Below are 23,609 nucleotides of genomic sequence, written 5' to 3'. Positions count from 1 at the left end.
ATTGGTACTCATTTATGTCTAGTTATTTTCATAGTGCAGTTCCAATTTTATGTTTGTACTATGGGGATCCACCTATGATTTCAATTTTTATTTGAAAAAAAGGGTTTTGCACACACACACATACACACACGCACACACACTAAAGCCTGGAACCTAGTGGATCAGAAGGCCCTTCGAAGGTATGAGTCCATTTTATTTTTCTTTGTAATCAGCAATTAATGTAGGCATCAGTGTTTTAAGAAATGAGAGAATAATTGGAGAAATGGATGAATGAATGAGTCCTCCAGTAAATCCATTTAAACTCTTGAAATTTATCAGTTGAAGTGTCTCTTGCCGGACTGAAAACCCTATAAATAGAATCATCTTCCTCTATAGGGCCTTGCTCAGTGTATGAGAAATTCATATTTTGCCAAAGTATGCAGTGTCAGGGGATGCGACTCCAGAGGGCAGGACTAAGCCAGAAGTGGCCCCCTAGAGGGCGCCCTCAGGCAGGGACTTCCAGCTGTGGTGGGAGAGGGGCGCCACCTACACAGCTGCTGGCATTTAAGGTGGACCAAGGGAATTCCCCCACCCAGCCTCAGCCATAAGGAGGAAGTAGACCGTTCCCGGTTTTATACCCACTCTTTCCAACCCGTCCACCAGGGAGAAGAGAGTATATATTTTTTTCCTTTTTAAGGAAGCGAGAATGCCAGCACCTAGAGTTAAAAAAAATAAATAAATTAGGCGCCTTGTGTAATGTAGGCATGAGGTAAAGGGTTTTAAATTAGCTTATTCTCCCCATTTCACAGATGATGAAATTGAGGCTTCTTCCTTAACGGTTCTGACGGGGATCCTCTGCTGGCGAGAGGAGAAGGCCATTCCTGTGAAACTGTGCGATCCCTTCCTTCAAGGGGTCTCCTAAACAGCTGTCCGGCCGGCGTCGCCAGCTGCCTAGCCAGTTCCAGTTCCTGTCCCTTACGGAGCTCGCGCTCGCCGCGATTGACGCTACTGCAGTCTGTGCTTCTGCTGGGCCCCAGGCCCACCACAGGCGGAATGGAGTTCTCGGAGCTGATCCGTACCTGCCGGGCTCAAGCCAAGCTCCTGCGGGGTCGTGAGGGGCCTCCGCAGAGCGGCACACTGTGCGTCACTGGCCACCACCTGCTGCTGTCGTCAGGGCCCCAAGAGACTCCTGACCTGTGGCTGCTGCTGTTGCGTAGTGTTGCCTCCATCGAGAAGCGGTGAGACGTGGCGGGGGCATCCCCATGGTTGGCCAGCGCGTGGCTCCGCAGGGAGAGGGGGAAGGGCAAGAGCAGTTGAAATTGGTGTCCCCCCTGCATAAAGTCCAATCGCAAGAAACTCGTTTCTCCACCCCTGATGGACGGGGAACACTACGTCTGAGTTCATCCTTGCCCAGCGTCGCGGGTGACTCCGGCACAATCACGTTGCGCTGTAAAGACCTGCGAGTGCTGCAGCTGGACATAGAGGGCGTGGAAGCGACGCTGGACATCGCCCGCTCCATTGAGGTACGCCGGGGTGCACCAGAGGCCCTTAAGCTACCCTAATCCGCACCCAGGGGGTTCGACGTGGGCTACTGCGGCTGCGGACTCAGCATCCACGGTTACCCCGGGGCAGATGACCGCCGAGGATGCAGAGTGGTCTGGAGTACGTGAAGAAGTGGGAACTGCTACGGCGCGGCTGAGATGATTCCGACCTTTCCCAGATCCCCTGACTTTCTTCCTCAGGCGCTGTCCTCCCTGGAATCGGCCATTACCTCCTTTCCGTTCTTCTGTCGTCCCAGGGGCTTGAGATTGGGCGACGCCTGGCACTTCCACCCGCCCGAATGCCACTACAAGCGAGTAGCTCGCGAGGTGGGAGCGGTCGTGGGGACTTGTGGATGTGGACACGCCGGGCCTTTAAGGGGAGAGGTAATGCGGCACTCACTTCGTGCCCTAGACCTGGCTTTCGCCCCTCCCTGCTCGCAGACCAACGCTTGGCGGGTGAGCGAAGTGAACGAGGATTTCAGCTTGTGCCCCAGTTACCCCCGCGCGGTGATCGTGCCTAGCGCGGTGGACGACGATGTCCTTGGCGCGCAGCGCCCGCTTTCGCCAGGGAGGCCGCTTCCCTGTACTCAGCTACCACCACGCTCCCCAGCGGAACCGTGAGCCCCACCCCTCCTCACACTTCGTCGCTAGGACCCGCTGCATCCCTTCCTGGCCCTTTTCGGTACTGGCGGGATCAATTCAATGCCCCGTGGCTGCCCGGGCTTCTACCCCTTCAGGCCCCGCCCCCGCCCCTCCGGCTCGTCAGAGTCCCACCTATCCCTGGCCCCGCCCCCGGCTAGTCTGGGTTCCCTAGAAGCTTAGATCCTCCTTTGTCAACCCGCGACCCGCCCACGGTCTCCTTACCGGATCCATCCCGCCTCGGCCACAATGCACCCAGATGCGGGTCTGAGGCCATTCGAGTTCCTCCCGTAGACCCAACCCGCTCCAGTGTAGACCCGGCCTAGGAACTCCCTGAGTGAAGTCCCTGAACCAAGGTGTGCGTGCCTACGGCTCCTGGAGCTCAGTTCCTGTCTACAGGTACTGATGCGATCCAGCCAGCCCCTGACCGGACCCCAGAAGTGGCGCTGCGCAGAGGACGAGGAGCTGCTGTGAGCTGTCCTGGCGGGATCTCGTCCTGGGGTGCGGGGCTTCATCCTGGACACGCGCTTGGCTCAGGCCGCCAAACAGACCCGCATGACAGGCGGCGGCACCGAGGCCAGGGCCGCCTACCCTGGCTGGAAACGGCTGCACCAGCCCCTGGAGAGGTAAGGGGCCTTCCCATTCTCTCCTCCGCTCTCTCCTGCAGAACTCTTCATGGATGTGTCTGTGGGAGGGTGTCTTCCGGGAACCTTGAGGACTGTGAGGCCTTTCTTGGTAGCCATCCTGCCAGGTGGGCATCCCTACTTGCATACCCCACTGACAGCGCTCATTAGTCCCTAGGCGCCCCAACTCTGCCTGGAAAGAAAAAGCACCTCTGTGTGAACTTAAATTTGTCTTCTGGGAATAACCTCCCCCTGCCCCCAACACACACACCTCTTGCCATTTGTCCCAGCTCTGCCCTGAGGGCTGTACCTACAGGGCTGTATCTGTTCGTCTGTCTCCAGGTGATGGTAGCATCAAGAGAAGGTGCTGAGGGGGTTTTTGTGCTTTGAGGAGAGGGGACTGCTCCCTTTCCAGAATACTAAACTGTTTATTCATTTATTCAACCAACATTGATTGAACAGAGGCTGAGGTGGTGACCAGCCCAGATATAGCTGAGAGATCAGCAGTAAATGGACAATTAAAACTCAGTGTGAGAAGCAGCAGCACAGAGGAGGCACCTCAGAGTTTCCCTGAGAACAGGGTGCTTAGCTGAGGCCTAAAAGAGGAAGAGACGTGACAGGTCAGGCCGAGGGCAGAAGTCCATTACAGGTTGCAAGGGCTGCAAGCATCCGTGAGCAGAGCCCCTCCTCACTTGTCCTGCTGGGGGAGCGCAGGTACTTCAGTGCGGAGGGAGTGCAGGGTGTGAGGTGGAGGTGGAGCATGATGCGGCCCAGCAAAGGCCTTGAAGGCCACGATTATGAATTTAGACTTCCTCCTAAAGGCAATGCAGTCACTGACGGGTCTTAAACAGGGCTGGAAAAGTCTTCATTAGATTTTCTGACAGGAGAGCACCTATCACCTTTTGGGCAGAGCAGTTTCTGGGAAGTAGGAGCAGATACCAGAATACAAGAGTATTGTGTTCCTCCTGTCACACTGGCCCCTGAGGTAGCAGTGTTGCTCCCATCAGATTGGGGTGCTTCAAGGGTACTGTGACACTGTCATTGAATCAGGGGTTCCCCAAGGCATTCTATGTTCTCCAGAGAGCTGTGTGACCCCTCCCCAGGTAATGCCGCACAACCTCCCACCCTCAGCAGACTAGGTCTTCCCAAAGGGTCTTAGATCTTGTCCATCAGATTGGGGGATCCTCAAGGATACTTAATCATTTCCATCAGATTAGGTGGGCTTCCCAAGGGGTCCTGTGTCCCTTTTGTCAGATGGGTGCCTCTGAGGGTTCTCTGTCTCCCACCTTGGTCTTGAGCCCTTGTTCCCAGGCTGTGCTTACCAGTGCTTGGGTTGGAGAAGAGATGACCAGATTCCCATTTGTGCAGGGAGCGGCCCTTACAACAGAGCTTCATGCGCCTGGTGGAAGCCTGTCGGGACCTGGAGCAGAGCATGGACTGCTGGCTTAGTTGACTAGAAGGCTGCCGCTGGATGGCACATGTGAAGGAGGCACTGAGCACCTCTTGCCTAGCAGCCCAGGGCATGGAGAAGTAAGGCTTCCACCCATGGGATAGAACAGGGCGGGATGGGCAGGGCTCTCAATCCTTGGGCATAAAACCATGTCTTAGTAGCAGATACAACTCAGAACTGGACCCATTGTATTCCTGGCCCACCACCCAGGCAGGGAAGGACTGACTGTTGTTGATAAACCCTGGGCCCACAGGGAAGGGGCCTGCATCATGGTGCATGGGGCTGAAGGTACTGACAGCACCCTGCTCATGACTTCACTGGCTCAACTCATCCTGGACCCCTTGAGCCGGACCATGGCTGGATTCCAGGAACTGGTGAAGCGAGAATGGATCCAGGTAAGTGGCCACTCAGCCCCAGCCCTTCCCTTTCACCCAGAAACCTCACTTCCTTGTGCCCATCACTCTGCCCTCCTCCCCAGGCTGGACACCCCTTCCAGCTGCACTGTGCCCACTCAGCCTTCTCCCATGCCCACCCCAAGCATGAAGCACCCACCTTTCTCCTTTTCCTGGACTGCGTGTGGCAGCTGGGCCTCCAGTTCCTGCTGTCGCTGGAATTTGGGGAGGGCCTGCTGTTGGCGCTGTTTGAACACGCCTATGCCTCCCCTTTTGGCACTTTCCTCTGCAATAGCAACAAGGAGACGTGAGCTAAGGGGGTGTCAAGGTGGGTCAGGGGGCAGGTACAGGACAGGGTTGGACACCTTTCAAATGAGTTTCTCTTTAAGGGAAACTGTGTCCTCTCCTTCCCTACCTTCAAATTGCACATTTCCTCCTAACTTCTGCAAACCCAGAGCTGGATGGTCTAAGTCCAGTCCTTTAGACTGACCCTTCTGTCCACAGCCAAGAGCAAGTGCACTCTTAGTTGAAAAACAGCTGAAGGGGAAAGTTAATGCAAAAATAAATCATTTCTGGGCTTTCTACCACTTTGTAGGGTTGATTCTAGTGAAGCAATAGAATAGAGGTTGAAAGCTCAAATTGTTTGGGTTGAAGTTTTGGCTCCACCACTTGCCTGCTGGTAATCATAAGCACACCTGAGTCTGTTTCCTCATCAGGAGCAAGGAAAGGAGCCTAATAGTACCCATAGTCTATGGGTTGGGAGGGTGAGGACTAGCTGAGTTAAAGCATGCAACATGCTTGGCACAGTGACTGGCAGAGAGCACACGAGCGGTAGTTTCTATTCGGTTGGTTTGTTGAATATGCTCCCAATAAGCCCCCAAAAGCCATCTTTCTTTCACTGGACTGGGATGAGGAGGCAGTTCACTCCTCTCCAAGGTGGAGATCATATTTATCTTTTGTTCCCTGGCCTCTGCCATGTTGTTTTCACTAACTACATTCATGGGTCATCCAGGTGAGAAACTTTTTACTTACATCCCTCTCTTCAATCCTTCATGTTTAGCCTTTTTCCTGTTAAATTTCTTAGCTTAGTCCTCTCCTCGCAAAGACCCCTCCGATTCACCCTAATGCAAACTCTTTCCCTGTGGACCACTGGCAGAGCCTCCTTACTATCTCCACATTCATCCATCCAGACCTATCAGTATTCACACTGGGCCCACTGTCTCCCCCCAAGTACTTCCATGTCTCTGAACACCAGGTGAACTTCGTCTTGTTCCTGCTTTATTTAGTGCCCAGTACAGGATCTGACCGGTAAGAACATTTGCAGGAAAAGGAGGTTATCTGCTCCAGGGTGGCTGTCACACTCTTCCAAACCAGGGTCCCCCACCCATAATCCCAGAGGGCATAGATAAGTCTGGAAAGTCACTCCTTCACTCCCTACAGATGACTGTGTGAGGTAAGAACTTGAACACACTCCTTGTGGTCCAGGCTCAGCCAGCCAGAAGAGCAACGAAAACTGCGGAACCCGCTCTACATCCTCAATCCCTTGACATCTGGCCCTATGTGGAGCCCCAGAACCTGCGACTGTGGCAAGGTGACCCCCCTACCCCACCTTCTCCTCTGTGGAATTATCCACTCTGCTCAGCTTCCTTACCTGTCCTCTTCCTCTCAGGCCTGTTTCTGTGCTGGACTCGCCCACCTGAGCCTTCAGAGGTAGCATGGGAGAAGGTGTAGCAAATAGTGACAGATAAGGAGACAGAAGACACTCAGCCAACAGTTTCAGCCCCTGAGCCCCAACCCTAATCACTGGCTCCTTGAATAGTGGCTAAGACTTTGAGACCTTTCCAGACCCCTCAGCACCTTTGGACCTTGGATAAGGGTGTTGTTGGATGAGGGTGCCTGGAACACAGCCTAGCCCATAATACTGAAGTTCCAGACTTGAAGTATCCAAAATACAGGGAGAAGGTCCAAATAATAAAGGTATCCATGACTGGGATCAGCTTGCTGGGGTGTCATTACAGGGAAAATGATGAAACAGACCCCACAAAATATCTGAGCAGAAACCATTCATTTCCAAACTAATTTATTTCTCAGAGTCCAAAACTTCGTGTCAACCTGGGCCCAGAAACTCTTCCCTGGCCTAGATGAAGATCCAGCTCCTTAAGCCTCAAATTCAAATTCAAAGTATTGTGGGTCAAAGTAGTGGATGCGGACATAACCATCTTCACCGCCGCTGCTGTAGCTGGAAAGAAACAATGGGACCAGTCAGATGCCTGCTCTGGGGAAGGCAGGCCGGTGGGGCAGAGTATGGGAAAGGGGCAGAGACCAGACCTGGGCTGAGCTCAGCTCCCTTCCCTGGGCCCTACCTCTTGCCATCAGGATGGAAGGCAACACTGTTGATAGGTCCAAAGTGACCCTTGACTCTTCCAAACTCTTCTTCAAAGGCCAAGTGGAAGAACCTGAAGGAGAGGGTAGTGAAAAGGGACAGAGTTCACTCTCCATCTCCTTCCAAACACTCAGAGGTACCACTCCCCAACGCAAATATTAAGTGGGGAAACTGGGACGGGGGAAATGAATGTGAACAAAGTAAAATGAAGTTAGAAAACTGGATGCAAATGTCTGCCTGTATACATAGCTAACACTTCCTTACTGTGTAGTGGGCAGTGCTCAGAGCTTAACAAGCATTAAGTCCTTTAATATGCACAATTTTATGAGTAAGTGTGTTGTCACTGTTCCCATTATATAGTTGAGGATAACCTGGCACAGAGAAATACAATGACATATCTAGGGCCTCAGAATGTGCCTGAGAGTTCATGCTCTTAACCGCTGCATTACATACTTGTCATAGGAGCGCCACAAATGAGGCTACACTTCGTAACAACCAGTGAAATAAGGGAAGTCTCCAAAGTTCTATGGTTTGTGTCCACTGTGAAAGACTCTATGAGGTTTCAGTTTGGAAGAGCTCCCTCCTCTACCTGGCCTCAAACTTGCCAATCCTGGTGGAGGTGGTGGTTACATCCATGGCTTCCTGACCACCACCCAGCACCACCTGAAAGGAAGAAGAAATTCTAGACAGGCCTGAAGGGCAGGCCAGTCCATTTCCTGTTTTTTCCCCCCAACCCATAATCTTTTAAGATCTCCCACATCAGACTGGAAGGACACTAAGGGCAGGGAACTAACATGCTTCAGCCACCTCCTGCCCTGTCCCCTGGGGCTTCCCAATATTCAGCCTTAATGCTGCTCTGGGAAGTCCTGCCCAGAGTTTCTATGTTGACTGCTAGACAGACACCTAGATCCTGAAAGCATTCTGAGGCTCTAGCAGGAAGCCTGAGTGGGGTTCCCTTACATGGTCATAGTTGGGAGAGAGGGCAGCTGAGTTGACGGGCCGTTCTGTCCGGAAAGTCTTCTGGTGGTCAAGGGTTGTAGAATCAAAGAGCTAGAGGAGAGAAGGCAGGAGGAAATTAATCTGTAAGAGGTGCTTTCTAGGCGGAAGTTGGGCAAGTTGAGAGCTATGCAGGGGGCCAGCAGCAGCCCTACTGGACTGCTTGGGCAGGCTCACCTTGGCTGTGTTGTCCTTGGATGCAGTGACAAACATGGTCATATCCCTAGATAACTGGATGTCATTGATCTGCCGGGAGTGCTCCTTAACATTCACCAATACCTCTCCAGACTGGGGGAGGAAGAAGAGTGAGACTGTAGCAGCCTGAACTCCACTACCCCCATTGCTCAGCCAGGGTTCTATGCCACTTCTTGTGCCATCAAGGGGAGGGAAGGTCTGGGTTGGCACTGCTTAAGTGTCCCCTGAATCCAAGCCTATATCCTAACTTGGCCCATGTGTACACATTTCATCAACACTGCTAGTCCATCTAGGAAAAAACAAGTCTAGGAGACAAATCTATGGACCTATTAATTAATCATCCTATTGTAATGGTAAAGCAGGTTGTTTATTCCTCAACAAATATTTACTGAACAGCTACTATTGGCCAAGCATTGTGCTAAGCACTCAATGACACCTGACTTCATTTAAATCCTCACAACAATCCCATGAAATGGGTATTTTAACAAATTTTAAAAGGAAGAAATGAAGGTTCAGAGAGGTGATGTAACTTGCTAGAGATCACACAGCTAGTAAGAGGCGGAGAGCCTGACCTCATCCACCTTACACCCATGGTCTTAATCACAGTTGAGGATTGCCTGTATGTTCATGTTTTTTTTAGGTCTCAAAGGGCCATTTCATCACATCTCCCTTCCCACTAAAAAACCTGCTAGACTATAGTACAAAGAGCAGAGTTTTAGAGTCTACCCTTAGAAATACTTCTCTGCACCTCAATTTCTCTAGAAAATAAGTTTACTAAAAGCCCACTGCCCAGGGTTGCTGTAAGGATACTGGGACTGTATCTTATTTGACTTTGGTGTGACATTTTTTAGATGACTAAGGCCTTTTGAACACTGCCTCACACACAGACCCTCAGAAAACTTCCTTCTTTATTTTTACCTATTCTACAGGAAGAATGTATTTTTGTCTCCTCCATCAACTTGGATATATGGTAGGGACCTATCTGGCTCCTGCATTTCAGGGAACAAGCACCAGCTTTGCAGTCAGGCCTACTTGGGGGCACATATCAGCTCCACTATTTGTTAGCATCAAGCATTATTTATGCCTTTGACCTTGGTTCCCCTCCCTTCCTGTGGATAGGCCTGGTGCCTAGTGGACCACAGTGCTTGCTGAGTGACTAACCTTTATGGTATTACTTTAGCAATCTCCAGAATCCCAGAAATTTGAGACAGCCGATTTTACCCCTTTCCTCACTCCCCAGCTGTCAGTCACCCCTAAGTATCTCTTGACTCAGTCAGGTACTCCATATCCCCATGACTAGTGCCTAGATCAGGTCCATTCTCCAGACTGTAGCCTACAAAAGCTTTCTAAAGCGAAAATCTGATCACCAATAACTAAAGATTCCCAACTGCCTAAAGGAAAAATCACAACTCCTTAGCTCCTGATACTCAAAGTATCTGGTTCCTGTAAACCCTCCCCACCACGTTCTAAGGGTACCAGACTGCTTCCTGAAGAACCCACCTACTCCCTTACCTGCTTCTGTGCTCTTGCCTGTGGAATGTCTTTCTCTTCCTGCCTGAAACTCCACTTACTTTTCATGACTAATGTACATGCTGCCACCTCTGTGGCAGAGGGCACTTTCTGCACTTGGTTGAAACCTCTGTGGTGGCACAACTTGCCATCTGACCCATATGCTAGCTGTCTGCTAGTCTGTCCCTGGGGTTGGGTCCATATCTCATCCACTTCTTTGTCCTCAGAGCCCAGCATGAGGCCTGGCACTCAGTGGTGATTATTAATGCTTAATGTGACTGTGAACATATCCTGGGTACTTGCGACAAGTTTTTCCAATGCATGATATCATGAGCCTTGAAACGTTTTACAGGTAAACAGTCTCAGGGAAGTTATCCAAGTGAACTAGTCCAAGTCCACACAACTAAAAAGTGGTGAAATCTACATTTCAATCCAGTCCTTGCTTTTAACCACTGTTGCCATCCTGCCTCTTGGAAATCCTGGTGGGCTTAGGCCCCATCTACCTCCTTACCTTGGCACTATACTGGTTGAGCTCGCCACCCTCATGGCCTGCAATGATACACTCCCCTAGGGGTCCCCAAACAGCACTGGTGATCTTGGAGTCATTGCAAGGGATCTTCATGTAGGGCTCGTTGTTGTCTGTGTGGGGAAGCACATGTCAGGCCCTTGGCTCTGGAGCCATATGCTTCATCTCAAGCCCAGTTCTAAGCCCTGATGCCAGCCTACCGATCTGGCTCGGATCCCGCAGGTCAAAGAAGCTCACGAAGCACTGGTAGCCCATCTGCTTGTCCGTGGAGAACATGATGATGTTGCCCCCAAAGTCAAAGCCACAGGTCCGGACAGCTGAATTGGTCTTGAGTAGGGCCAGCTGCTTCCCTGGGGACAGGCAGAGTCCGGGCTACCCCTTGCCCACTGCCATTGTGGGGAGGACACTCTCCACACCTGCCTATTGTCACACCTGATTTTCTTGCTCTAGTGACTCCAACCTACCACCTCTTCTTCAATGCTAGGCTTTGCCTCAAGTCTTCTAACTTCCCCACTGTCCCTCCTCAGAGATCCTGCCACTATGGCACTGCTCACAGTATACTGCACTGTATGTATCCTCCTCAGCATGATCTCCTCCATAGCAAAACCAGCTCTAATTTCTCTGCATTGCAGTGCCCAGTAAATATCTACCAAATGGAGCAGCTTGACAGGCTCCCCTGTCTTCTGTTCTTCCAATGTTCCCCACTGCTACCTAAGTTGCTAAAACAAAACACACGCATCCCTGCTCAGGGACCTCAGCAGCATGCCAAGTCCCACAGAACAAAGCCAAGCTCCTGGGTTTGGCTGTCAAAGCCTGGGTTTGGCCGGCTCTAGCCTACCTCATCTTCTCCACTGTCTATTTCATCCCCCAAGAAGTAGGAACTCCTGCCAGATCAGATGATTTGGATGTGATACTTGCCATGCTTTCATTCCAGCATATATGCCAAAGTGATGACCTCCTTCTCATCCTCTAAGCCCCAGCTCATATGACGTTTACCTTGTGAAACCTTCCTAGCTGTTCCCATCCCCACTGCAGGCAGCCAGCTACCCCACTCAGGCCTTCCAAAGTGCTCCAAGCTTTCTTGAACATAGCTGGTATCTTTCTGTAGTGTTCCTTTTCTTATCTGCCTTCCTTATTTTCTAGTCTGTCTCTTGTTCTCTAAACTAGGAACCATCTCTAGATTTATCTCTATTTCCCCAGAACCTGTTCACCTAAGCAAGTACATTGTAGGTCCTTATTGTTTGCTGAAAAAGTGAATGACCCAGGCTTACCTGTTTCACAGTCCCACAGACGACAGCTGTTGTCAGCTGAACCGGTGAGGACATGCTTGGTGTCCCCTGAAGAGGATGTTAAGAAACATGACCACGTTCACTTGAGCCCTATCCTGCTGGAAGGCCAACTGAATCACCTTCCTGTTAAGCCGTAGGGGGCCTTTCTTACTCTCTTAACTCAGAGCATTCTAACATCCTCATCCAGAACTGGAACTTGTCCTAATGTTCCCCCAACCAGTGAACAGTCCAGGGAGTAGGAGGTAGTATTATTTTCTAGACCCACAATAGTACCCTGAATTCCTGACTCCAAGCCAGCAGCCCTTCCATTGCTGGCAGGTACTGGGAGCATGGACTCAGAGCAAAGACAAGGATACAGTCAGCATCCACACACCACACAGCTCCAGTATGGCCCATGTAGGTGCCCAGTCTCTCACCATTCACAGAGTACCATACATTGACAATCTGGAGGAATCAATGACAATGTGACAGGATGGTACACATCCCAGGTAGAGCAATGGCCTCCTATTTTGCCCTAGGAACCCTCAGTAGCTTCTAGCCAGGCCAGATTCTGCCTTCTCCTGCTCATCTCTTAGGAAACAGCAGGTTGCTAATAAAAATAGCAACTCCTGGATTCTCCTCCTTCCTGCAGGTATGTGGCAGAAGAGTCAGGAGGCTTGCAAAAACGTCTCTGTCTGCTATTGCCCCAGCTCTCTCCCTGACTCCTAAACCCTCTAAAGAATTAAAAGAATAAAAGGCTAAGTTGAGTGCCAGTCCAGAAAACAGCAGCATTGTCCTGTCCGAGTGGGAGCAGTCAGTAGTAGGGAAGTCTGAGTTCTAGGTCCTGCTTTGCCACTAGTTCACTGTGTTATCTCAAATACAGTGCTTCTCCCCTCTGAACTTTTCCCATCTGTAAAATGGCCATGACAATAATGCCTCTTTCAAAGGGGAGCTGTAAAAATCCAATAAAATGGTATCTAAGGAATTTAAAATATAAGTGACTAATATTAATTAAGCACCCGGTACAGTATTAAAAGCTCCTTGCTTCAATGATCTTGCTTAATCCTGAAGACAACCCTATGAGGGAGGTACTAAAAGTACTCATATTTTATAAAAAGGAAACCTTCAAGATTAGAGAGGTTAAATGACACGCTTGAAGTCAGGCAACTAGTGGATGCAGGAGTCAGGATTCAAATCAGGTCTGTCTGGCTTCAGATCCTGAACTTTTAGTCACTAGAGCTAAAATTTTAGCCTCCCATAAGGAGGTGTCTCAAAAGGCACTACGGAGAGGGACTGTTTGCACTTAGTGGGTGGTAGGATGGACTGACAGAAATGAGACCAGAGACACTTCATTAAGTCCTCTATCCCTTGCCACCCGAAGATAAGCTTTCCCTTTCTACGGTCTGTTCCCCCATCCCGGTAGAATAGATTTCCTTTTCCCCAGAACGGTCTCCTGAACGAGCTGATCCCTCGTCTCCATCCCCCTTCCACAACGGTCTCTTGCTTTCCTTCTCCCTGACTACTCCCTCCTACCAGCAACTGAGTTCTCTCCCACCTTTCCGAATTTAATGCTCTCGCTCACCTACCCCCGGGATGGTCTCTCCCTGCTTCTCAGAATGGGACACTCTTTGGTTCCCCTCTCGCGGCAAAACTGGCTTGTCCACCCCTCACCCTGGCGGAAAGAACTCGCCCGTCTCAGGCCCCTCCGCACGGTCCCGCCCGCCCGCCTGCTCCCCTTCCCGCCGACGCTCACAGGGTCCTTGGCCACCGTGAAGAGGAGGTCTCCCTCGCGGTTGTACTTGATCTGCGTAATGGACCGCTCATGGCCCTGTAACAGGATCGGCTTCTGCGGGGACAGGACGGGAATGTCAGCGTCCAGAATACGCCTCTGCCCCAGCCCCGAACCCCACAGCAATACCCCCAAACAACTGGAACTCACCATTCCGGCGGTGACGCGAAGAGCGACAGCGTGAGTAGAGCCGGAAGAAGCTTTGGAGCCACTTCCGGATAATGGGTGTCTGCACCTTCGTTCCCGGAAGTGGAAGGGAACGGCGTTGCCATGGCGGCGTCTCTCGGTGGGTAGGCGGCCCCGCCCCTCTCTGGGCTTTCGGAAACCCTTCCCTGCCGTCCCCGAGGGCATTTTCTACTCTTAGTCTACCATCCCACCTAACCCTGATCCCTGCCGAGCACCGGACCGCGGCCTCCTGGATCTATCCTTGTCCTCGGCCTTCCCGCGTCTGTCCTACCCGCCAATCCCACCGGCCTGCCGGAGAGCCTAGGAGGGATGTGGGGCGGCTACCTGGGGTGGGAGGCCGGAGGAGGGCTGGGCCCGGCTCGTGGCCATTTGGTGGGGCGGGAGGGTCACTCGCATCTCCATCCAGGGCAGGTGCTGGCTCTGGTGTTGGTGGCCGCTCTGTGGGGTGGCACACAGCCTCTGCTGAAACGGGCCTCCTCCCGCCTGCAGCAGGTTCATGAGCGGACCTGGGCCCGGCAGTTGCTGCAGGAGATGAAGACCCTCTTCTTGAATACTGAGGTGTGTCTGGGAAAGGCCCTTATCTTGGAGGTAGCCGCTAAGAATTTGTTCTCTGGAGTCAAATACGTCTGGGTCAGAATCTGCGCCCCGCCACTTAGTAAGAAGCTCTTGGATGAGTCACTTGTTTTAGAGCCTCAGTTTTATCATCTGTAAAATGGGAATAATGTAACCATTTCATAGGGCAGCTGTGAGGATTAAATGAGGTGAGGCACATAAAGCACTTAGCATTAGGCCTGGTACATAATCAGTGCTCAATCTATGGCTGCTGTTAATATTTTATTATGGTGATCCCTCTAACAGACCTTTCCAGAGGGCGGGCTTGGGGCTCGGTTGGCCCTGGGGAGAGAGCATAAGGAAGGATATACAGAACTACTTCGGACCCCAATATGGCCAGTTTAGGCTAGTGGGAAAAGATAAGGCATAGACAACCCTGCCTCAGGCCTGAGGGCTGTGAGAGGTACTGATAAAATGCCAGGTGAGTTCTGAGGAGGGAGGCTGGAGCTAGGGGACTCTGGGAAAGCTGCTTAGCGGGAGTAACTTTGGCACTCATAGACTTGCAGGATGGGGAGGATAGGAACTAGCAAGGCTGAGGGGAAGGCATTCAGGGCAAAGGCATGAAGTTCAGTCATGCACTTTGTCTGCCCTGGAAGGGTCCTTTTCAGAAGACTGAGTGCTCCCTGGGCCCTTAGAGCTACCTCCACCCAGTGAAAGGTATTGCTAGGAGTTCAGAGAAGGTGGTGCTGCTCAGTAAGCATTCACCCTGACTGCACATTTCTTGTTTCCAGTACCTGATGCCCTTTTTCCTCAACCAGTGTGGCTCCCTTCTCTACTACCTCACTTTGACATCAACAGGTGGGTCTCTGGCTTAGAAAGGTTATTCTTGGTGGAGGCTGCCCAGAAGAGTTGCTTTGGGGAGGGTGCCTGAAACACCTTGTTTCCATGAGTGAGGGAGAGCCCACTGCCTGTGGTTCCCTCTTTTTTCCTTCTCTGTGGAGTCAGGGCACAGTGGGCTGGTTAGGAGTGTGCTGCCAGGCACTAGCGTTGGTCTGAAGCCTGACAGCCTTGGGCAGCAGCAGAGGAAGAAGGAACATTGACTTTGCTGTGTCAAGGCTTAGCTTTGACACTTTGGTTTCCACTGTGTGCTGCCTGCCTGACCTTCACAATGTCTCTTATTTGAGCCTTGGTTTTATATGACCGGCTTCCTAGCATTGAGAGGATTAAATTTAGTATATGAGAAATATTTGGCAGAGTACCTGGTGCATACTGTAGGAGCTCAGTAAATACAAATTTTTTCTTCTTTCTCCCGTTGTTTACTGACATCATCTACTGAATCAGACACTGTGCTAGTTTTATACATTTTATTTAATTCTCATCATGGCCCTATGAAGGAGACATACTTACCTCCATTTAGGAGATGAAGTTACAGACCTTTGGGCAACTTAGTTCATCTATCTTAAGTCCTATATCAGGTCAGTGCAGATGGATTTGAAGCCATGTATTACTTAAAGATGCTCTTGAACTTTGCTACAAGAAGTCCCCCAGCTGTGGTTTCACCTTGCCTAGAGTCTCACCCAGGTTCCCCAGGGCAATGAGGACCCCACTTAGCTCTGGGGAGCCCCTGTGAAGCCACAGGAGGGCAAGGCAGTAGGCTGGGCTCTAGACCTGTTCCCTCAGCTTCAACTGTCATTCTGCTTCTGTTTTACATTTTGGATTTCTCAAGAACTTCATTAAAAAAAAGTTTGAAAGCCTCTGTCACTCCCTGCTGCCCAAGAATGCTTAACCCTCTGGCCAGCTGACCAGTTAGCCATTTACCAAGTTTTGAGCAAACTGCAGTTTTAGAATCCTCTTCACCTTCTCTGCCTCTGTCCTTTAACATTCACCCAGAACAGTAGGCACTATTTATTAAGGACATATTCATCCAGGGACTATATACACATGATCATGTTTCATCTTACAACAGTGATATTCTAAGGAGATGTTAGCTGGCTGTCACTGTTTTACACGTAGGGAACAGGCTCAGTGTTTGAATGACCTAACCGGATTCCGCAGGGAAACTCGGGTCTGCCTCACTCCTGTGCCCCAGCTCCTCCCGTGTGCCATGCTATTGCCCTCCCTGCAAGCCAGTCTTTGGCAGGCATGGCATTCAGTGTAAGATGTGTAAGCTTAAGGAAGCAGCTCTGAGTAGGTAGGAGTTGTGTCAGTCTGTTGGATGGGTCATGCCAGCCCTGGGGGTGAGGAGCAAGACGGTTCTCTCCTCTACCTGAAGCAGGCGAGGCCTGGGAGTGCTGGGAAAGAATGTGCTGAGGAGCCAACATGAGGAGTCTGCCTGGCAGTTATGAGTCTTGTAAACAAATAACCCAGCTTCTAAATCATCCATTAGTTTGTGTGTGTGTGTTAAGAACACTTAACATAAGATCAATCTTAAAGAGCTTTAAGTGTACAAAATTTATGTGTAATAAATTTCAAGTTAACAGTGTTGTTGACTCCATTAATCTTCTTCAAGTTTGTTTATTGGGAGTCAGTCCCTCAGAGCTTCAAAACTAAGAAAGATCCTGGGCTGTGGTAACCTCTGCCTTCTGTGTAAGACTCAGGCCCAAGACCCAGGCCCGTGAAAGGTACCTGGCTTCCTGCGTCTGACCTTTCTTCTCTTCTTTAACCCCATAAGGCCCGAGCCTGAGCTGAAACAAGCAATATGTACTTCACCTGCTGTTTTGGTTTGTCCACATCCCCATAGTTCAGCTGTGGCACAGGCTTTGGAGACAGGCAGACCTTGATTTAAATCCTCAACTGGCCTCAATTTATGTGACTTCTTTGAGCCTTTGTTTCCTTTATCTGTGCAAAATGACAATTGTCTTCTTGCAGTGTTGTTGTGAAGATTAAAGGAGATTTCTACACAAAGCATCCAGCACATAATATGTACTTAGTAAATGGTGGTTATGTTTGGTGTCATCATGTTCATTCTGCTGTAGGCTTTGTCCAGATGTCCTTGAAATCTTAGGAGCTCTCTTTGAGTGCAAAGACCTCATTCTTATCAGCAAACCGGGGTGGTCCTTGTAGTTCAAGTTTTCATGCTGGAATCCTGAGGGAGCACTGAATTTCGAGTCAGGAGACCTGGGTTTGAATCAGCTTTGCTGTAACTTCATCTGGAAAATTAGGTACCTTTTTTTAAATTAAAGTATCATTGATATACAATCTTCTGAAGGTTTCACATGAACAACATTCACCCTTATTATCAAGTCCTTCCCCCGGCCCATTGCAGTCACTGTCCATCAGTGTAGTAAGATGCTATAGAGTCATTACTTGTCTTCTCCGTGCTATACTGCTTTCAGTGGGGTACCTTTTTTAAAAGCCTGTCTTGATGATGAAATTGAAGTGTTGTGTGCCTAGAAAGGCATTTTTTGCACCTCAGAGATTCTTTTCATTCTGATCATTCAGATCTGACCCTAGCTGTGCCCATCAGTAACTCCCTGGCCATCGTCTTCACATTAATTGTTGGGAAGGTCCTTGGAGAAGATATTGGTGGAAAACGTAAGTGAGGCCACTACAAGTGTGGGAGGCAGCTGCTTGGCCCTTGACCCTCCCAGGTTAGTTCTTCCCCAGAGCCATCTCCCATGGGTGGGTGAGGAGAGGATCTTCCTACATCCTGCCCTTTCCCTGTGCAGCAGTCCTTTTGCCTGCGGTCCTCAGAGTTCCCTTCCGCTAGAGACAGACCCCATCCGAGCCCTTCCCTCAGCCCTGCGGCAGCTTCTGCTGGTGTGGCTGGGCTCAGAGCCCCTTGATTTCTGCCCATTATCCCAGGAGCATTAGCAGGCATGGTGCTCACTGTGGCAGGAATTACACTCTGCGTCACAAGCTCAATGAACAAGACCCGGGGACAACTGTCTACCCTTTGAGTGAACCAACGATACCCTCCAGCCCTGCTGTCTCCAGGAAGCCTCTGGGCCATGAGCTGCAGGCAGTGAGCAGATGGACCTGGCATTTACCCTTCTGAGCCTCTGCTTCTGACTCTTATGTGGCTAATAGCTACCTCATGGATCACAGTAAGAGAACAAGAGAGCCTTGTAACTTTCAAGAACCATTCAGCTGCTGGGATTTAGCACAAGAGACTTCACGCTCACCCTCAGCAACCATTCTGCCCCAGGAGCTCTCCGCCTGCTGCCACATCAGGCCCCCAACCCAGCCACTGTTACTGTGGCCTGATCTGGACTCCCACAGCAGTGGGGTCGATGGACTGCAAAACCCCAGCTGCACAGAGGGCCAGCTACAGTCTTTGATTCAGAAGTACAAACAAAAGGCCTTAGGGCTCAGTCAGGGAGCCTTGGCTGGCTGAGGAGGGAACCGAGGGGAAGAAGGTGCATCAGAATGGCAGGTGTAGGGGAGATGAACTGTTTGTTAGCTTTGCATCTCCCACCTATAAGGTGGGTGGGAAACCTCTACTGCCTACCCATCTCAAACAGATAAACACCTGTGAGCCCAGCACCACTAAGTCCATCGTGTGATACAATGCCTCGTGAGCAGGACCCTGTAATAAATCTGTAGTAAACAGATGGAGGTTAATAAGTATTCTTTTATTGTGACGGACCCACTCTATGTTTGTGATCTCTCCCCCAAGCTCAGTTGGCTACTCCCGTTCCTGGCTAGAGGACCCTGGAACGAAATGGCCCCTGCAGCTAGGGCTGCTCTGCTCAGGGAGGAAAGAAGGCCAGGCTGCAGGTTTGTGAGCAGAAGAGTGGGGTGAGCTGGAGGGAGCTGTGGGGTACCTGTGGGCCCAGGGGAGGTGAGGTGGTGGCTCCCCAGGAACAGCTGCTGGAGGCTGAGGAGAAGAGGTGACTGCAGAGTGGCGGCCCCTAGTTCCTGGCTGGAGTTGTGGCTCTCAAGGCAGAGCAGCAGGGGCTGAGGCTGATGCTGCCCCAGCCTCAGGCAGGTTTTCTGGGGCCAGGGCCTCTTCCACCATCTGTGCTGCCCTCTGGAGGAGGTGGGAGGCCATACAGAGCAGAACCATTAGCATCCCGTGTCCAGCCTCCAGCCCTCAGCCAGGAGCTTCCCGACCCCAGGAGAGGAAGAGACTTTAGGAATTAGGATCTTTCCCCCATTTAACAAGGTAGGAAGGCAGGCTTGGGGATGTAAGGAGATCTGCTCACAGTCACAAGAGGGAAGAACTGTTCCTGGGACCCAGGACTGCCAGTTTTGAGCTCAACTCCTCCTGTCCTAACATACTGCTTCCAACCCTAGCCTACCTGATCCAAAGGTTCCTCTGTGCAGATGTCTTCATCGTCTGCTACGTCCTGGGCCCCTGATGTCTCCTTCCTTGGGTGGGGAGCCCCATACACTCCCTTGACTTCTGATGAAGGGACAATATCAGCTGATGTTCAGGCTGAGAAGCCCTCGGCATTCTTACCCTTGACCTTCTCTACCAGCCCCTGCCTACTCCCGAGCCTCACTCCATATTCCCAGTACCTGGGAGGATGGCAGCACAGTTCAGAGGCAGGCCTGGGACCCAATCCCCATCCCTTCCAAACCCCAGCCCTTCCAAACCCCAGCCCTGATGTTTTGTCGCCTTGAGTTTCCGTGTGCTTCTGTTCACATGCCAAGTCTCTGTTGAGGCAAGGGACTAGATATGGAGTAGGAGTAGGAGACAGGTGTGCTGACGTCAGGGCTAGCTCTGCCCCTGGGCATTCTGCCCCGTGGACCTCCCCCACAACAGCAGGGACATCCGGTGTCTCTGTCAGGTGGTGGCTGAGAAGGTCCCCTTACCTGATGGAAACGAGAGAGTGGGGAGCACGCTTGTTGTCTGAATGGCCTGCTGGGGTCTGGCATAGAAAGCAGATTGCTCAATTCGGCTTGGTTCCTGTGGCGAGGGCTGGGTTGCCTTTGCCCTGTGGCCCTGGGCCTGTAGAAGGTGCACTGGGCTTGGGCTGTCGGTACTGGCTGTTCTTACCTTCTCTACACCCAGTACCAGCTTGAATGCCCTTGGTGCCTGTGGGAGCTTGGGAAAGGAGAAGCCATCCATCTTCACAGCCTGCATCTTCCCTCCCTGCTCTCTCTTCCCACTAGGCTGCCTTATCCAGAGGCAGAGCAGCTGGTGGCTGGCGCTCAAGATGCCCAGTGAAACCAGGCTGTGTCCCTTTATGCCCACCATGCTCACTGACTCCTTTCTTGGGAGGGCTCAGGCCTGGGACAAGATGGGTGCTGATAAGCTCCTTCAGGCCCTGCTATGCCAGATATGCCAGTTCTCTCTCCCAGCGTCCCACCTGGCCAGAGAACATCAGGTCCAGCAACTCAGAGGCCTGACGGTCCCCACAGAGCCTGGATTAGCTGACTTTCAGACCAGGACCAGGTTCTGGTCTGGCCCCTGCCACTCAGTAACTATCACTCTGAGCAAATTACTTCACTTACTTGTACTAAGTCTTTCCTCTGGAAAATGGGAATAATAATCTCTGTTTTCAGGATTACTGAGAGGATGCAGTGAGAGAAGGTCGGAGCCTGAGCTGAAGGAGGACTCAGCCAGTCATTCCCCTTCCTTCCCACCCCCACCATCCCCCTCCGTCACCTACCCCCTGCTTGTGAGTCCTAGACTTTGGGTCTGGGGGATGCCTGCAGTAAAAAAAGAAAAGGCTTGTAGTCGGCAGAGGAAGACATGGAGTCAAGGTGGTTTTCTCTGCTCTAACCTGCCACCCCTCCACCTCACACATACATACCAGCAGCCCCTGGGCAGTGAGGGGCTAGGCACCAGCAGCTCCAGGTAGGGGAGGGCCTTGAACTCATCCTCTCCAACAGCCACATAGTAATGGCCACTTACCAGAGCCTCCCTTGCTGACAACGGGAGTCCCTCCAGGGTACAGAGTCTGGGAGAGAAAGGTGAGCAGGTAAGGGTCAGTGGACAAGATGCCTCTTCATATTTGGCAAACTGTGAGGGGATGGGCACAGCTATTCCACAGCCTGGGTACCTCTAGGCACCAGGGCCAATCACCTAGGCTCTGTGGGCTGGGTTGGCAGGGCCTCTCCTTGTGGCACAGAAGGAGGTCCCATTTGGAGAAATTTACTTTCCTTTTGCCTATTCATCCTCTAGGAGAGCTGACATGAGTAGGGAGGCTCATTTTGGGGACTTTTGGGCCTCCCCAGGTCCCATACTCACTTGTACACAGCCCCGCTCTGTAATTTGGCCTTCTCTGTCAGGAGTGCCAACACTGTTTCCCAGTCCTCACTGGCAGTTTGGGACAGCTTCAGGCTAAATGGGGGACTTAACAGGTCCCCATTCCTGAACACACTGGAACAAAGAGCAGCCTGGTAAGGGGAAGAGTCCCCAGAACTCCCCATATGGGAGGGGAATAAGGGGGGCACAGGGGCCAGGAGAGGGTCTGAGAACCAGTGAGGATCCATTTCCACCCATCAAGCATGTCGTACTTATATTCCCAACAGTGACTGGTGGCTCCCAGAACAAACCTACCCACATTTTTTTTGTTGCCCTGAAACAAAATCTATGCCCCCGCTCCCTAGCAGCAGCACTCACTAGATGCAGCGAGGGGAACCTGCAGGTAGCTGCCGTCCAAGGGTCCCATCACATGGGCAGTGAGTCACGGGAGGACCCTGAAACCCAAGTCAGGCCCCCAAGTCAGGAGAGAGTTGAGGCCTTTGGTTAGGGGAGGGTCAGTCCAAGGTGGGCAGGGTGAAGGAAAGGAACCAGACGAGCTGGAGTGGGGCAGGGAGGGCTAGAACACACCTGTCACCCAAGGGCACGTCAGCCTCCCCGAAGTCACATTCTAACCACCTCCCTGCCCCCGTGCACTTTATAGCTTCCTTTTTGTGTGGGGATCAGAGGTGGGAGATAAAGTACAAGGCTGGGAAAGGAGCAAGGGATAGTATCTTGAAATCCTGCACCCAGGGAGGCTAGCAGCTGGCTGCAGCGTGGGTGTGGAGAGCAACTTCCCTGGAGCTGGGAGATGCTGCAGTCCCAGGGCCCCCTCCTCCCAGACCAAACTGGGGGTGATCCCAGGACAGGTGGGAAGACAGAGGGCTGGGGGCGGCCTCCCTCAGGACTCACTGGTAGTCTGCTGCTCTTCCCACCTGGATCCTTCCCTCGAGGGGGTAAGTAGCTGAAAGGCCAGATAGGTCACAGGTCATCTTGGGGAGCCTGGGACCCCAACAGCCTGGTAGCTGCCAGAGTATGGGGCTGAGGCCCAGCTCACCAGGTATCCTTTCCCAGGGGAATAGTGTTAAGTCATTTCAGGACAGAAACATGCTGGCACCTGAACCTGTCTTAGAGCCCTTGATCAGGCTCAGCAACCTGACTAGGGTCTCAGACACAAACCGTAAGATGAAAGGTTGAGAGAACTAGTTCATTAAACATCTCACTGTATCTCAGAGGTTTTCTAATTCAGAGGTAGGTGGCTTCATCTCATGTATGAGACTGAAAGTTAAGTGACTCGCCTAAAGTAACACAGAAGTAAGTGTTAGAGCTCAGATCCTAATTCTGTCTACCTCCTGACCCCTTGCTCCGTATGTTATGGTAAGCAACCTTGGCTGACCAAAGTAGGACCTAGAAGCCAGATCTGAGTTGGAAGCTCAGATACTCAAATTCTTTTTCTTCTTTGGAACAAGGCACAGCCCCACCCTATAAGAGGGGGGTGACCCCAGGCTAATGGCGAGCCCAGAAAGTCCAAGCACAGCAAGGAGGAAGTAGTAGATGGATTTAGAAGGACATTTGGTAATGGTGATGGTGGTGCTGGCAGTGGTAGAGGATCCAGTGAAGAGCCTTTGGAAAAGGGTGCTCAGCCTGTGGGACGAGGTTCTCCTTCCACAGGCTGGCCCTGGCTGTGATGGGCATAAACATTAGCATCTGACTTCGACATGAACTGTGGCTCTGCTATTTGTTACCTGTGTACTCTTAGGCAGGTTACTTAACTTCACTGTCTTGATTTCCCCTTCTAAAGAACACAGGTAAGGTCATCCCCCCCCCTTCAAAGCATTGCTGTAGTCCACGAGGTAACATATACAGCGCCTGTACATCCACAGCGAGGCTACATGCCATTGCTGTGCTGTTACTTCCCTCCCTAGGCCCTTCGACCAGCCCCAGCCCACTCACTAGACCTTGCGGAATCGTTCGAAGCCAGCAGCCACATACTGCCCTCCGTTCTGCAGGTCTGCCAGGTCGGTGACAGGGTGCCCATGGCAGGGTGTGTAGAGGGCTCGCACAGCCCGTGGGGCCTGCACAGCTGATGTCACCTCACAGAGAAAGGTTTCCAGGGTGGGGAAGCGGCGTTGAGTCACCACCAGCTGGTGGCCTGGGGAAAAGGGGTCCCCATTCCGATACACCACTACCCTCTTGACTGCTGGACTGCCACTCGCCATAGTGTGTCTTCAGCTAGAGACGCAGAGCTGTTGCCAGGCAACTAAAGCAGGGCTGGGAGCAGTGCCAATTAGAGGTGGAGTCCCGCCCTCTCACCCAGGAAGGTAGGGCAGTGGCAGAGATCACACCAAAACACAAATGTCCCACTACTGAAAGGAGGGAGGGATTTTCAGAGCCTCCGTGCTACTCTGCCACCCAAGGGCTGAGCTCAAAGGAGAATCAGCTTTGG

General features: G+C 51.7%; 3 protein-coding genes and 1 pseudogene across 9 annotated transcripts; 2 read left to right on the top strand and 2 right to left on the bottom strand.

The window, feature by feature from the left end:
- The first annotated feature begins 38 nt into the window (after positions 1-38).
- Positions 39-6,541, top strand: LOC108407408 (myotubularin-related protein 9-like; annotated as a pseudogene).
- Positions 6,542-6,687: 146 nt separating this feature from the next.
- EIF3I (eukaryotic translation initiation factor 3 subunit I) lies at positions 6,688-13,573 on the bottom strand. Its single transcript, XM_017676728.3, has 11 exons — positions 13,441-13,573; positions 13,255-13,347; positions 11,879-11,966; positions 11,505-11,570; positions 10,434-10,583; positions 10,219-10,346; positions 8,181-8,291; positions 7,968-8,057; positions 7,597-7,670; positions 6,988-7,080; positions 6,688-6,863 (listed from the first exon to the last, which is right to left on the bottom strand). The coding sequence occupies exons 1-11, from the start codon at positions 13,441-13,443 to the stop codon at positions 6,782-6,784; spliced, it is 978 nt and encodes a 325-aa protein (XP_017532217.1). The 5' UTR covers positions 13,444-13,573; the 3' UTR covers positions 6,688-6,781.
- TMEM234 (transmembrane protein 234) lies at positions 13,439-18,581 on the top strand. Of its 4 annotated transcripts, XM_037010447.2 has the most exons (6): positions 13,439-13,576; positions 13,883-14,034; positions 14,820-14,886; positions 17,470-17,562; positions 17,833-17,914; positions 18,280-18,581. In XM_037010447.2, the coding sequence occupies exons 1-6, from the start codon at positions 13,561-13,563 to the stop codon at positions 18,362-18,364; spliced, it is 495 nt and encodes a 164-aa protein (XP_036866342.2). In that variant the 5' UTR covers positions 13,439-13,560; the 3' UTR covers positions 18,365-18,581. The 4 variants fall into 4 exon arrangements, with proteins under 4 accessions (XP_036866342.2, XP_017532221.3, XP_036866341.2 ...); XM_017676732.3 differs by lacking the exon at positions 18,280-18,581 and having other exon boundaries at positions 17,833-18,106; XM_037010446.2 differs by lacking the exon at positions 18,280-18,581 and having other exon boundaries at positions 13,490-13,576; positions 13,966-14,034; positions 17,833-18,106.
- DCDC2B (doublecortin domain containing 2B) lies at positions 17,051-23,593 on the bottom strand. 4 transcript variants are annotated; one of them, XR_005059130.2, is made up of 10 exons: positions 23,117-23,593; positions 22,076-22,127; positions 21,545-21,621; positions 21,170-21,301; positions 20,733-20,879; positions 20,589-20,628; positions 19,789-20,020; positions 19,272-19,375; positions 18,795-19,000; positions 17,051-17,177 (listed from the first exon to the last, which is right to left on the bottom strand). XR_005059130.2 is itself a non-coding variant. In XM_037010443.2 (9 exons), the coding sequence occupies exons 1-9, from the start codon at positions 23,380-23,382 to the stop codon at positions 18,908-18,910; spliced, it is 1,143 nt and encodes a 380-aa protein (XP_036866338.1). In that variant the 5' UTR covers positions 23,383-23,593; the 3' UTR covers positions 18,709-18,907. The 4 variants fall into 4 exon arrangements, 3 of the variants coding, with proteins under 3 accessions (XP_036866338.1, XP_036866339.1, XP_036866340.1); XM_037010443.2 differs by lacking the exon at positions 17,051-17,177 and having other exon boundaries at positions 18,709-19,000; XM_037010444.2 differs by lacking the exon at positions 17,051-17,177 and having other exon boundaries at positions 18,709-19,000; positions 19,789-19,924.
- Positions 23,594-23,609: the final 16 nt, after the last annotated feature.

This window comes from Manis javanica, chromosome 4, assembly GCF_040802235.1.
Source record: "Manis javanica isolate MJ-LG chromosome 4, MJ_LKY, whole genome shotgun sequence".
NCBI classification, from domain to species: Eukaryota; Metazoa; Chordata; class Mammalia; order Pholidota; family Manidae; genus Manis; species Manis javanica.
The sequence above is the reverse complement of the archived record's forward strand: the minus strand, read 5'-3'. Positions and strand labels throughout refer to the sequence as shown.

Bases quoted from the DNA above. Each gene is read 5' to 3' on its own strand.
- DCDC2B (XM_037010443.2), bottom strand. From the start codon at position 23,382: ATGGCGAGTGGCAGTCCAGCAGTCAAGAGGGTAGTGGTGTATCGGAAT. The intron at 21,302-21,544 runs GTGAGTGCTGCT...TCTTTGTTCCAG, and splicing joins GGTTCCCCTCGCTGCATCTA to TGTGTTCAGGAATGGGGACC. The intron at 20,629-20,732 runs GTATGTATGTGT...TTTTTACTGCAG, and splicing joins TCACTGCCCAGGGGCTGCTG to GCATCCCCCAGACCCAAAGT.
- EIF3I (XM_017676728.3), bottom strand. The intron at 10,347-10,433 runs GTAGGCTGGCAT...TTCCCCACACAG, and splicing joins GCGGGATCCGAGCCAGATCG to ACAACAACGAGCCCTACATG. The intron at 8,058-8,180 runs GTGAGCCTGCCC...TCTCTCCTCTAG, and splicing joins CCAAGGACAACACAGCCAAG to CTCTTTGATTCTACAACCCT.
- TMEM234 (XM_017676731.3), top strand. From the start codon at position 13,786: ATGTGGGGCGGCTACCTGGGGTGGGAGGCCGGAGGAGGGCTGGGCCCG. The intron at 14,887-17,469 runs GTGGGTCTCTGG...CTGATCATTCAG, and splicing joins CCTCACTTTGACATCAACAG to ATCTGACCCTAGCTGTGCCC. The intron at 17,563-17,832 runs GTAAGTGAGGCC...CCATTATCCCAG, and splicing joins AGAAGATATTGGTGGAAAAC to GAGCATTAGCAGGCATGGTG.